This window comes from Ornithorhynchus anatinus, chromosome 1 (assembly GCF_004115215.2).
Source record: "Ornithorhynchus anatinus isolate Pmale09 chromosome 1, mOrnAna1.pri.v4, whole genome shotgun sequence".
Lineage (NCBI taxonomy): Eukaryota > Metazoa > Chordata > Mammalia > Monotremata > Ornithorhynchidae > Ornithorhynchus > Ornithorhynchus anatinus.
In genome coordinates, this window is record NC_041728.1 from 35,318,590 (window position 1) to 35,330,797 (window position 12,208).

The 12,208-nt window shown below is 45.3% G+C and overlaps 1 protein-coding gene across 1 annotated transcript in view; it reads left to right on the forward strand.

The window, feature by feature from the left end:
- The window catches only part of SIPA1L1 (signal induced proliferation associated 1 like 1), a 363,817-nt gene extending 351,658 nt beyond the window's left edge, over window positions 1-12,159 (forward strand). Inside the window, exons 21-23 of the mRNA XM_029058544.1 lie at window positions 862-1,101; window positions 2,483-2,648; window positions 12,121-12,159. Of these exons, the coding sequence (XP_028914377.1) occupies window positions 862-1,101; window positions 2,483-2,648; window positions 12,121-12,159 (445 nt within the window). The remainder of the gene's footprint in view (window positions 1-861; window positions 1,102-2,482; window positions 2,649-12,120) is intronic.
- Window positions 12,160-12,208: the final 49 nt, after the last annotated feature.

A 12,208-nucleotide genomic window follows, 5' to 3' on the forward strand; every position in this document is an offset into this window, starting at 1 on the left:
CCATTTTACAGATGAGGTAACAGCGGCACAGAGGAGTGAAGTGACTTGTCCAAGGTCACGCAGCAGACAGGTTGCGGAGCCGGGATTAGAACTCATGACCTTCCAGGCTCTATCCACTATGCCGTGCCGAGGCCTTAGATAGTTAATCGATTCTAACTCTGATCGGGGTTCTCTTTAAATCACCTGGGCGAGTACAGGTAGTAGGTATTGTCCCTGATCTCAAAAAGCTTACGTCCTAGATAGAGATGAGGCAATCATTCCATTCTTTTACTTGTTTATTTATATTAATCTCTCTCTCCCCCTCTAGAATGTAAGCTCATTATGGGCAGGGAATGTGTCTTTACTGTTACATTGTACCTCTCCCAAGTGCTTAGTACGGTGCCTAGCACACAGTAAGCGCTCAATAAATGCGATTGAATGAATGAATGAATGAATGAATATGGCAATGAATCTTGATTGTAGTAAAGAAAGGCAAGGAAGGAGCTAAGTATTTAACATTTTCCTGATCTTTCTCTTCTTCCTTTCTCCTCTCAAGCGGTCGTGGGGAAAACTATACCATATTGACCTATTTGAGAGTACATTTGCCGTACGATACCGCTTTCGAATTTCAGAAGACCGTTTTATCTGGTCATAAGGGCAGCAGCTGCTTAAGCGGTAGGAGATAAGATGGCCAGAAATCTAGCTTCCTCAAGGTTTTATAGATTTTTTTTTCTCTGACGGAAAACATTCCCACGGACGAGGTTTTTATGGTATTTGAAAAATCATAACCCGCTGACTGAATGTGCCTTGAAAAAGTAATGATGTGAGATGCATACATGCAAACTGAAGTCAGGTTTTGTCTTTATTATGCTTCTCTCCCAGTACCATGACTTCCCGACATTCTGCCAACCCAGTTGTTTTCTGCAGTGCCAGAAGTTCGCCTAAAGAGGAGCTTCATATTGCCACTTCCCTGCAACTCGCGCCTTCTTTCTCCTCCTCCTCTTCCTCCTCCTCTGGGCCTAGGACTTTCTATCCTCGCCAGGGGGCTACTAGCAAGTACCTGATTGGATGGAAAAAACCCGAAGGGACAATAAACTCTGTGGGCTTTATGGATACCAGAAAGTAAGAGCATTTTTGGCTTCTCTCCCTTGGTTGTTCATGTTAAACTCAGAAAACAAGACAAGTCCTGAACAATAATAATACTAATAATACTAATAATAGTGGTATTTTTTAAGCATTTAACCAAGCTCTGGGGAGTGTATACAAGCAAATGGGGTTGGACACAGCCCCTTTTGGGGCTCACGGTCTTCATCCCTATTTTGCAAATTAGGTAACTGAGGCAAAGAGGAGCAGAGAGACTTGTCCAAGGTCACACAAGCAGACAAGTGGCAAAGCCGGAAATAGAAGCTGTGACCTTCTGAGGGCCAGGCCTGTGCTCTGTCCAGGAGGCCACGGTGCTTCTCCATTTCCCAGAGATAATTTATAGACATTAACTGAAAAAAAAAGGCTAAAATAGGAGAGGGGGGAGAGCTTTTTGTTTTTTTTTCCAGTAGAGTGTCATTTCACCCTTCCTTTTTCCAAAGTTTATAGCAAGTATAGGCAGTGAGAAGCAGCATGGCCTAGTGGATGGAGCCCGGGCCTTGGAGTCAGAAGGACCTGGGTTCTAATCCTGGCTCCGCCTCTTATCTGCTGTGTGACCTTGGGCAAGACACTTCAGTTCTCTGAGCCTCAGCAACCTCATCTGTAAAATGGGGATTAAGACTGTGAGCCCCATGTGGGACACGGACTGCATCCAGTCTGATTAGCTTGGACCAACCCCAGCGCTTACTCCAGTGCCTGACACATAGTAAGCACTTAACAAAGCGGGGAATGTGTCTGTTTACTGGTACAGTGTACTTTCCCAACCTCTTAATGCAGTACCTTGTACGCAGTAAGCGTGCAGTGAATGCAATTGAGTGAAATACCGGAAAAAAAAATAAGGGTTTTATGAAGGTGGGTGGTCCTAGGAAGACAAAGCCCAGGAAAATGTACTCAGAAGGGATTGACCCAACAGGATGGGAATTAAAACCCTGGGACAGCTAGGGAATTCCCAAGGGAATTCCAGAACCAGGATGTGTCAATATGGAGTAGAAGCAGATCTGTTGGATATTTTCGTCTACACAGCGGTTATCTAGCGTCTCATTTGTAACCCCAATCCTATGAACAGATTGGTTTCTTTCACTAATTCGTGAATGACGAGTAGCCATTTTATGCTCTGGAAGCTGGCACCCTAAGTGGATTTCATTCCAGTCTCGCAGGTGCTTATTTGAGTAGGTTCGGCTTTGATTCAGAAAAACTTACCCTTCTAACCTTCGCTTCATATAATCTCTAGCCCATTTTAGGATTCCAAAACCTTCTTAAAAAAAAAAAAGAAACCACGTTACTTAAATCTGATACATCCCTGGATCCCCATCCCCTTCTCGATCTGACTTGAGTCTCTGTCTGTCTTCCCTCCCCCTTCAAGACGCCATCAGAGTGATGGGAACGAAATAGGCCCCTCCAGGTTGCAGGCGTCTGTGAGAGAACTTCGGTCGTCTCCCAAGCAGGCCGCTAAAGCCACCATCGAAGAGGAGCTCAAGAGACTGATTGACCTCGAGAGCCAAACGTTGGAGTCCCAGAAGAATTTTAAGGTGCGTGGCAGAGGGCTTTCCCCCGTGGAGACAGTCGAGCAACCAGGCAGTGGGATTTATTGAGTGCTTACTAAGCTCCTGGGAGAGTACAGTACTACAGAATTCATAGTCATGTTCCCTGCCCATACCAGTAACGTATGCATTTCCCACTTGTGATATTCATTGTCAATCTATCATTAAATCCTGTTGGTTCGATCTTCCCAACATCACTCAAATTCACCCTTTCCCCTCCAAGATGCTACCATTTTAATCCAAGCATTTACCCTGTTCCGCCTTGATTACTGTATCGGCCTCCTCGCCGACCTTCCTGCCTCCTGTCCCTCCGCAGTGCAGTTCATAATTCGCTCTGCTACCCGGATCATTTTTCTATAAAAGCACTCAATTCATGTTTCCCCCACCTCAAGAACCTCCAGGGGTTGCCCATCCACCTCCATATCAAACAGAAACTCCTCAATATCAGCTTTAAAGCACTCAATCACCCTGCACCCATCCTTCCTTACCTCGCTCCTCTTCTACTCCAACCTAGCCCACATACTTCACTTCTCTAATGCTAACCTTCTCACTGTATCTCCATCTCATCTACCTCACGGCCGACCCCTCGCCCACATCCCGCCTCTGGCCTGGAACGCCCTCCCTCTTCATAGCCGACAGACAATCGCTCTCCGCCCCTTCAAAGCCTCATTGAAAGCACACCTCCTCCAAGAGGCCTTCCCTGACTAAGCCCTCCTTTCCACTTTTCCCACTCCCATCTGTGTCACTCTTGAACTTGCTGCCTTTGTTCGCCCTTCCTCTCCAGCCCCTCAGTACCTTCGTCCATATCTGTAATTTATTTCTATCAATGTCTATCTCCCCCTCTAGACAGCTTGTTGGGGGCAGGGAATGTGTTTGTTCTATTGTCAAATTTTACTCTCCTAGGGACTTCCTACAATACCCTCTACACACGAAGCACTCAATAAGTACAATTGATTGACTGATTGACTGTAATTTGTGGCAGAGAACTTTGCCCTATGTAAAATGCCAAACAAGACAGAGAAGGGGAATTTTGTTGTTTTTTTTTAATGGTATTCATTAAGTGCTTATTCTGTGCCAGGCACTCAACAGCTCTGGAGTAGATACAAGTTAGTTTAGACACAGTCCCTGTCCCATGTGGGGCTCCCAGGCTTAATCCCCATTTCACGGGTGAGGCAACGGAGGCATCGAGGAGTAAAGTGGCTTGCCCAAGATCACATAGCAGACAAGCGGGGAGTGGGGATTAGAACCCAGTTCCTTCTGACTCCCCAGAGCAGACTCTATCCTCTAGGCCAGGCTACTTCTCTAAGAGTTTATCTGATAAGCCTTTTGCTGGGTCCCTTTTGCTCTGGGGCATTTATTCAGGGGCATTTATTGATCACCTACTGCTCTATTGGTGAACAGAGTACTGTTTTAGGTCCTCAGGAGTGAGGAAAGTAAAGCGGGTAGGGAAAATGTCTGCAACCCTGTTCTAGTGTACTCTCCCAAGCGCTTAGTACAGGACTCTGCACACAGTAAATGCTCAACAAATACGATTGATTGATTGATTGATTGACAGAAAAAGGTGATCGTATCTCTCTACTAAGCCTTGTCAATCAGTCATATTTATTGAGTCCTTCTTGGGTGCAGATGACTGTAATGAGTGCTTGGGAAAGTACAGTGCAACAATAAGCAGACCTGATAGACATTTTCCCTGATGTAGGTCACTTTTCCTTTGGGACATTTGTTTGGTAGTATTTATTGATCACCCACTGTGCTGCTTGTCTAATAATAATAATTATAATTCTGGTATTTGTTAAGCGCTGGGGTGGATGCAGGCAAATCCACCTATCTCACATGGGGCTCACGGTCTTAATCCCCATTTACAGATGAGAAAGCTGAGGCCCAGAGAAGTAACTTGCCCAAGGTCACACAGCAGACAAGTGGCAGAGCTGGGATTAGAATCCACAACCCACTCCCAGACCCGTGCTCTATCCAGTATACCATGCTGCTTCCTGAGAAATGTTTTAGGTACTTGAGTCTGAGTACTGTCTTATGGCAGGAAAAGAGGCTACCGACTGTTTTATCGTACTCTCCCAGGTGCTTAGTACAGTCCTCTGCCCACAGTAAGCGCTCCAGTAAATACCATTTATCGATTGATTGACAGAGTAAGGTGATTGTGTCTATCCATTAAGCCTTGAGCTACGTCACTTTTTCTTCCAGGCATTCATTCTGGTGTATTTATGGAACACCCACGGAGCTGTTTGTATACTGAGTACTATTTTAGGTATTTGGGCAACCTCAGCTCACAGTTCCTACCCTCAAGGAGCTTACCATCTAATGGAGGAGACAGGCGGATATAAATTGTCCGTTTTAATGTATGCACAAGCAGTAGGAAAAATGCAAATACAACTGGTCCCAGTAAAAGAGTATGGGAAAACGAACAAGTACATAAATTGAGAAGCAGCGATGGAGCATGAGCTTGGGAGTTAGAACGACGTATTCATTCGTTCATTCCATTGTATTTATTGAGCGCTTACTGTGTGCAGAGCACTAATTTAAGTGCTTGGAAAGGCCAGTTTGGCAACAGATAGAGACCATCCCTACCCAAAAACAGGCTCATGGTCTAGAAGCGGGGACACAGCGAAACAAAACAAGTAGACAGGCATAAAATGTGTCAATATAAATAAATGGAATTATAGATATACACAAATCATTAATAAAATAAATAGAATAATAAAGTAAAACTCGGGTTCTCATCCCAGCTCTGCTCCTTGTCTGCTCTGCGACCTTGAGCAAGTCACTTCACGCCTCTGGGCCTCAGGTTTTTCACCTGTAAAAATGGGGGTTGAAATTGGGGCCCATGTGGACAGCGACTGGATCCAAGCCTAGATGAGTACCTGGCCCAGAGTTAGCATCTCGCAAATGCCCACCCAAAATAAAAAATTAAATACCAACCCGAGGGCCAGCAGAAATGGCCACCGATGCTTGTGGGGGCCTGGGGGCTAGAGGCTACATGACTTCCCCTCGGGATCCTGGCTTTTGTTCTGTTTAATGCTAGTCGATAAGCACTTACTCTGTGCCAAGCACTGTTCTAAGTGCTGAGGTAGATACAAGTTAATCGGGTTGGACACTGTCCTGACCCACATGGAGGTCCCAGTCTTCATCCCCTTTTTCCAGATGAAGGAACTGAGGCCCAGAGAAGTGAGGTGACTTGCCCAAGGTCACACAGCAGACAAGTAAGTGGTGGAGCCAGGATTAGAACCCGTGATCTCCTGAGTCCCAGGCCCGGGCTCTATCCATTAGGCCACACTGCTTCTCACATTCCTGGTCACAACGCGGGCAGGGGAAAGTGGAAGGTGACCTGCAGCAACACAGACTGCGAAACCCCCTCCCCACTGATAACACATGGTAGAATCCCCTCACCCCGCCACCCCCAAGACCCTCACCGCTTCTGGCTCCCTGACATTTAAGGAGGGTCCAGGTCATTCATTCAGTCGTAGTTATTGAGCCCTCACTGTGGGCGGAGAGCTGTACTAAGCGCTTGGGAGAGGACAGCAGAACACTAAACAGTCCCATTCCATACGCATAACAAGCTGACAGTATAGAGGTCAGTAGTACACCTTCCAGGAATCCTTTTCCATTTTGTTTGGTCAATTGTTTGGTGGTATTTGTTAAGCATTCACTATGGGTCAAGCAATGTTCTAAGCGCTAGGGTAATAATAGTAATAATAATAATAATAATGGTATGTGTTAAGCACTGTGTGCCAGGTATTGTACTAAGTGCTGGGATAGATGCCAGATAATTGGGTCAGACACAGTCCCTGTCCCACATGGGCCTCACTGCTGTCATCCCCATTTTACAGATGAGGTAATTGAGGCCCATAAAAGGGAAGTGACTTGCCCAAGGTCATACTGCAAGTAATTGGCAGGGCCGGGATGAGAACCCAGATCCTCTCACTCCTAGGCCCGGGCTCTTCCCATTAGGCCATCCCGCTTAGTCATAATGATGGAGGGGTTTGGAGCCGGAAGAAGTGAGGGAGTGAAAGAAAGGGAGAGGAGAAACCTATCCCCTGAGCCTCAGTCTTATTGTAGAAGTGCGATGGGTGAGTGTCAGGTGTTTCTTCATGTGTGCATGTGCGTGTTTTGTTTTTTGAATCATTGACCCTTGAGAGATGAAAGTATGTGGGGAGTTTTTGGTGTGTTTGCTCATTGAATTGTTTGCCCTTTGGAGGTGAGATTATGTGTTTTGTGTTCATTCCATTTTTGGCCTTGGAGAGGTGAAGTTATTATGTATTATGTGTGTTTGTGTGTGTTCACTGAATTGTCTGCCTTTGAGAGGTGAGAGTGCGTGTCGTGTGTGTTTATGTGTGTTCATCGAATTGTTTGCCCTTAGGAGGTGAGATTATATGTCGTGTGTGTGTTCGTGTGTGTTCATTAAATTGCTTGCCCTTGGGAGGCGAGATTATATGTTGCGTGTGCATTTGTGTGTGTTCATTGAATTGCTTGCCCTTGAAAGGCGAGATTTTGTGTCCTATTCTCTTTGGGCATCACCGCATCAGTTCCGTGAGCCCACGCAGGTGTTCGGCTGAGATTTCCGGCTCACCAACTCCATTCCCTCATCCAGTTTCTATTTTCAGTGGGTCCTGAAGAGGAAATGAAACCTCTCTTGTAAGGCTGAGATGCCAGTTCTCTCTCCTCTGCTGACGCAAACCCCTCAGCAACGGTTGTCTCGTCTCTGGGAGCCGAGGTTGCCTCGACTGGACACAAAGTTGCTTAGTCTGGGGAAGGAGAGAGCCGCTCCAAGAAATAGCACGACGCATGCGTCATGGGCTCCGGCGTGCTAGAATGCTAACCGTGTACCGTCCCCGGAGGGGTTTGAATATAATCGCTCAAAAAGAACACACGGAATTGACCGAAAATTGAATCTAGACTATCGCCTTGTACGTTCGTCATTTTCCCACTTTCTGATTAAAGCGTGAAAGGAATTATGGGGCTGGAAGAGCAATATGTCATTGTCACGGGCATGCATTAGGTACCTTCTCATTCGGCCGGTTTGGACAAAGATAAAATTTGTCCCCTAAAATCCAACATTTAGACAGACTAAGTGCCCTCAAGACGTGAACATTTGTACAATGCGTCATTTTAAATGATGGGTAGGTTCTTCGTTTCTGTAATTTCTCCCTGATAAGGCAGGATTTTCGAGTTCAGACTCAGAAATGGTTTCCACGGCAACCCTGCCAAAACCATTCTGCTGGTAACTTCCCTTTGCGTCTCCTCTGCGTTTCTCAAAACGCAGAGAGGCTCATTAAAAATGTTTGGCGTCAGTTTCTAAAGACAAATGGTTTCCCATTTGACCTTTGGGATTAGAGGAGAACAAACTTCATCCCTGGCAGAAATCTTTACTGGGATGGTTTGTTATCGGCCAGTAGGGCAATCCCCTCAGTGGTATTTATTGAGCGCTTACTGTGTGGAGAGCGCTTGGAGAGGACAGTATAACAGAGTTGGTACTTCCCTGCCCCCAGCGGATTTAGAGTCTAGAGAGGAAGTCAGACAATAAAAATCGATCAATCAGTGGTATCCACTGAGCGTTGACTGTGTGCAGAGCACTGTACTAAGCACTTAGGAGAGTGCAGTGTAACAATATAACAGACACATTCCCTGCCCACAACAAGATGACAGTCTAGAGGGACGGGTGAAGAAACTCACCAGAAAATGAAATTGATGTGACCCAAGTTCCAGAAATCTTATTTGCTTTGGGTTATTTATTGACAGGTTATCCTCTTAAACCCAGAAGTAGTTAGAGATGTTGCAAGCAGTCAGAGAAGCTAGTGGGTAGAGCACCGGCCTGGGAGTCAGGTGGATCTGGGTTCCAATCCCAGTTCCGCCACTCGTCCGCTGTGTGACCTCGGGCATGTCACTTCACCCTGGGCCTCGGTTACCTCATCTGGAAAATGGGGATGAAGACTGGAGCCCCATGTGGGACATGGACTTTGTCCACCCCGATTAGCTTGGTATCTACCGCAGCCCTCATTCATTCATTCATTCACTCAGTCACATTTATTGAGCGCTTACTGTGGGCAGAACACTGTACTAAGCCCTTAGGAGAGTACAATTCAGCAATAGAGACAATCCCTGCCCACAGTGCCTGCCTCAGCGACCATAAAGAAAATAGCAGTTTCTTTCTGTGGATGAAAGAAAATACGGTCTATCACCCATTCGAAGGAGAATCGGAAAAGGCTGAAAATGCAAGTTGGATTATCCTCCAGTTCCACTCCTCTCCAATCATCTTGGAGATGGTAGAGGCCACCATCTGATATTTAGGGAATCCCATTTGAAGCTCATTTATTTAATAATCCCGACTTGGGCATCCCTTGTCCTGAATTGGGAGAACCAAATCATATTCTCCGGGAGGCTAACCAATTGTATCATTAGCGTGCAAGCTCCAGACGGAAAGATAGACCCTCGGGGTAATAGCTCTATTTTATGGCCGGGAAACTTAGATCTAGCAGTTGTAGGTCATCCAGAATGGACACTGAATCATTTTTATCAAAATAAGTCCTTCAGTAGAGCCAGCCACCAGCAGAAAAGCACTGTTCGTTGCAACATAACTCCGAAAGGCAAGATTTGAGATGACAGGCTAAGTTGGGAATGAATTTTCCCTTCAGTCAAATTGGGCCTGGTAAAACCGTGGCCGAGGTGGGGGGGAAATCTCCACTCGGAAACTCAACCCATTACCGGGCCTCTTTGCCTGAGTGATTATCGTGTCTCGACCCCAGTGCTTAGTCCAGTCCTTGGCACCTAGTAAGTAGTAAGTGCTTAGCGATTTTTTTAATAGTATTTGTTAAGTGCCCCATCAGGCTGAAATGCAACCAGTTATTTAAATTCCTTAGTTGTGATTATGCTCTCGTGACTCATGGGGCCAATGACCTAAAAATCAGTTTTCCATCTATGAAATGGACACATAACTCACCACATGATTTAAGATTTCTATTATTCATTCAGTTGTATTTATCGAGCACTTACCATGTGCAGATCACTGTACTAAGCACTTGGAAAGTATGTATCGCTCCCCAAGGAATGACTTGGGTTCTATTCCAGCCCCGCCACTTATTTGCTGCAAGGCCTTGGATAAGTCACTTAACGCCTCTGTGCCTCATTTGCCTCATCTGTAAAATGGGGATTAACTCCTCCTCCCCCCAAGGGAGACTGTGAGCCTCCTGTTGGACAAGGGACTGTGTCCCACCTGATGAGCTTATACCTACCCCAGTATTTAGTACAGTGTCTGGCACATGGTAAGTGCCTAAGAAATGCCATAAAAAAGAGAGATAATTGTGGTATTACTTGTCAAAAATGCAACACCATCTTTTGGTTTATTCGTCGTTTGGTCTAAAGTAGGAAGCAAATATTTCCAAGTGAGCTTCTGTAACTGACTGCTAAGTGAGATGTACAGGTGATTCAATTGCTCATTTGAGAATTTGTCTGAGAAAATTCTCAAGGAATTTGTATTGGATCATTAAGAAATGAAAGACTCTAAAGGGGGGGTAAAATTAATAATGGAAACAGACCTTATATTATTGTCCTATCCTGTTAAAAAGATGGATCCAAATTAACCTTCCAATTGTCATTTCATGAGCCAATAAATTACCCTTGTGAAAAAGAGCTATTTTTCAAAAAGAGCTATTTTTCAAAAATGCACTTCGTATTTCTTCTCTGAGGAGCCTTAATTAGTGCAGCTTTAGGTTTTAAATGTTCATCCGTAGCCATCGGAAGAATTTGGAGGAACTCACTTTTATAAATCATCATCATCATCATAATAACGGTGTTTGTAAAACTCTTACTATGTGTCAAGCACTACACTGAGCCCTGGGGTAGATACAAGCTAATCAGATTGGACACAGTCCTTGCCCCGCATGGGACTCACAGTCTTAATCCCTAGGGAACTGAGACCTAGAGAAGTGAAGTGACTTGCCCAAGGTCGCACAGTAGACAAGTGGCAGAGGTGGGATTAGAACCCGTGTCTTTCTGACTCCCAGGCCCGTGCTTTCTCCACTAGGCCATGCTGCTTGTCCGTAAATGATTTAACGCTCTATCAAAGGAGGCATGTACTATTTTGAGGGATGTGACATGTTTAATCACTTTGCATGTATCATTTAACACTGTTCCTAACTTAAGAGGCAGTATGGCCTAGTGGAAAGTGCACATGCCTGGGAGTCATGTGACCCTGAGTTAGACCCTGAGTTCTAATCCCATCTCTGCCACTTGCCTGGTGTGTATGACATCGGGCAACTCCTCTGAGCCTTAGTTTCCCCATCTGCCCAAGTGGGAGTTCAATACTTACTTTCCCTCCCCCTGAGTCCTGCGTCTGACCTAATTAGTTTGCATCCACTCCAGTGCTTTGCACAGTGCTTGGCACATAGTAAGCACTGAACAAATACCATGAAAGAAAAGGAAAGAAAAGCTCTGCCAGGCTCAGATAGAAATAATATTAGAGATTAATGGATAGATTGGATCACTAGAAAATGTATATGCCAGTGCCCTCACCCACAGGGTAGGCTAGGTAATTGTTAATTCAATCAATCAGTCATATTGATTGTGTTCATCATATTTATCGAGTGCTCACGGTATGCAGACCACTGTATTAAGCGGTTGGGAGAGTACAACGTAACCGAGTTGGTAAAGACATTCTCTGCCCACAGTGAGTTTACACCCTAGAGGGGGAGACAGATCTTACTAGAAAGAAGCAGCGTGGCTCAGTGGAAAGAGCACAGACTTGGGAGTCAGAGGTCGTGGGTTCTAATCCTCGCTCCACCTCTTGCCAGCTGTGTGACTTTGGGCAAGTCACTTAACCTCTCCGTGCCTCAGTTCCCGCATCTTTAAAATGGAGATTAAGACTGTGAGCCCCATGAGGGACAACCTGATTACCTCGGATCCCTCCCAGCGCTTAGAATTCTGTTTGGCACATAGTAAATTTAACAAAAGCCATCGTTATTGTTATTATTATAAATAAATGATGGATATGGACATAAGTGCTGTGGGGCAGATTGATGTTGTCAAAGAGGCAAGGTCATTGTTGAGGCTTTAGAAAGTTAAAGGATGTTTCAAATCTGTGGTGTCTGCTGAATTCTTAGAGGAGAGTCTCATTATTCCTCTATTTTCCTTGAATGTTGTTTTGCCTGCAAACAGATTGGATTTATTGAGTTTGAATTGTATCCTACCATAGCAGGATTTCTAGACTGTAAGCTCGTCGTGGGCGGGTAATGTGTCTATTTATTGTTGCCTTGTACTCTCCTAAGGGCTTAGAACAGTGCTCTGCACACACTAATCGCTCAATAAATCCGATTGAATGAATGAATCTGATTCCATGCTGCCTCCTCTTTAGTGTCTCTTCCCTACCCCACTTTGGACTTTATCCTGGGTATGGAGAACCGGTTCGAGTTTGAAACGTCTCTCATAATGTTTCCGTGTGCTTTCACCTTTTCAGCCTCCATTCCCTACCACTTCTATGAATCGGTTCGATTGAAGTGTTTGAAGTATCTATCGTAGCTCCGTGATCTTATGTTCCATGTGCT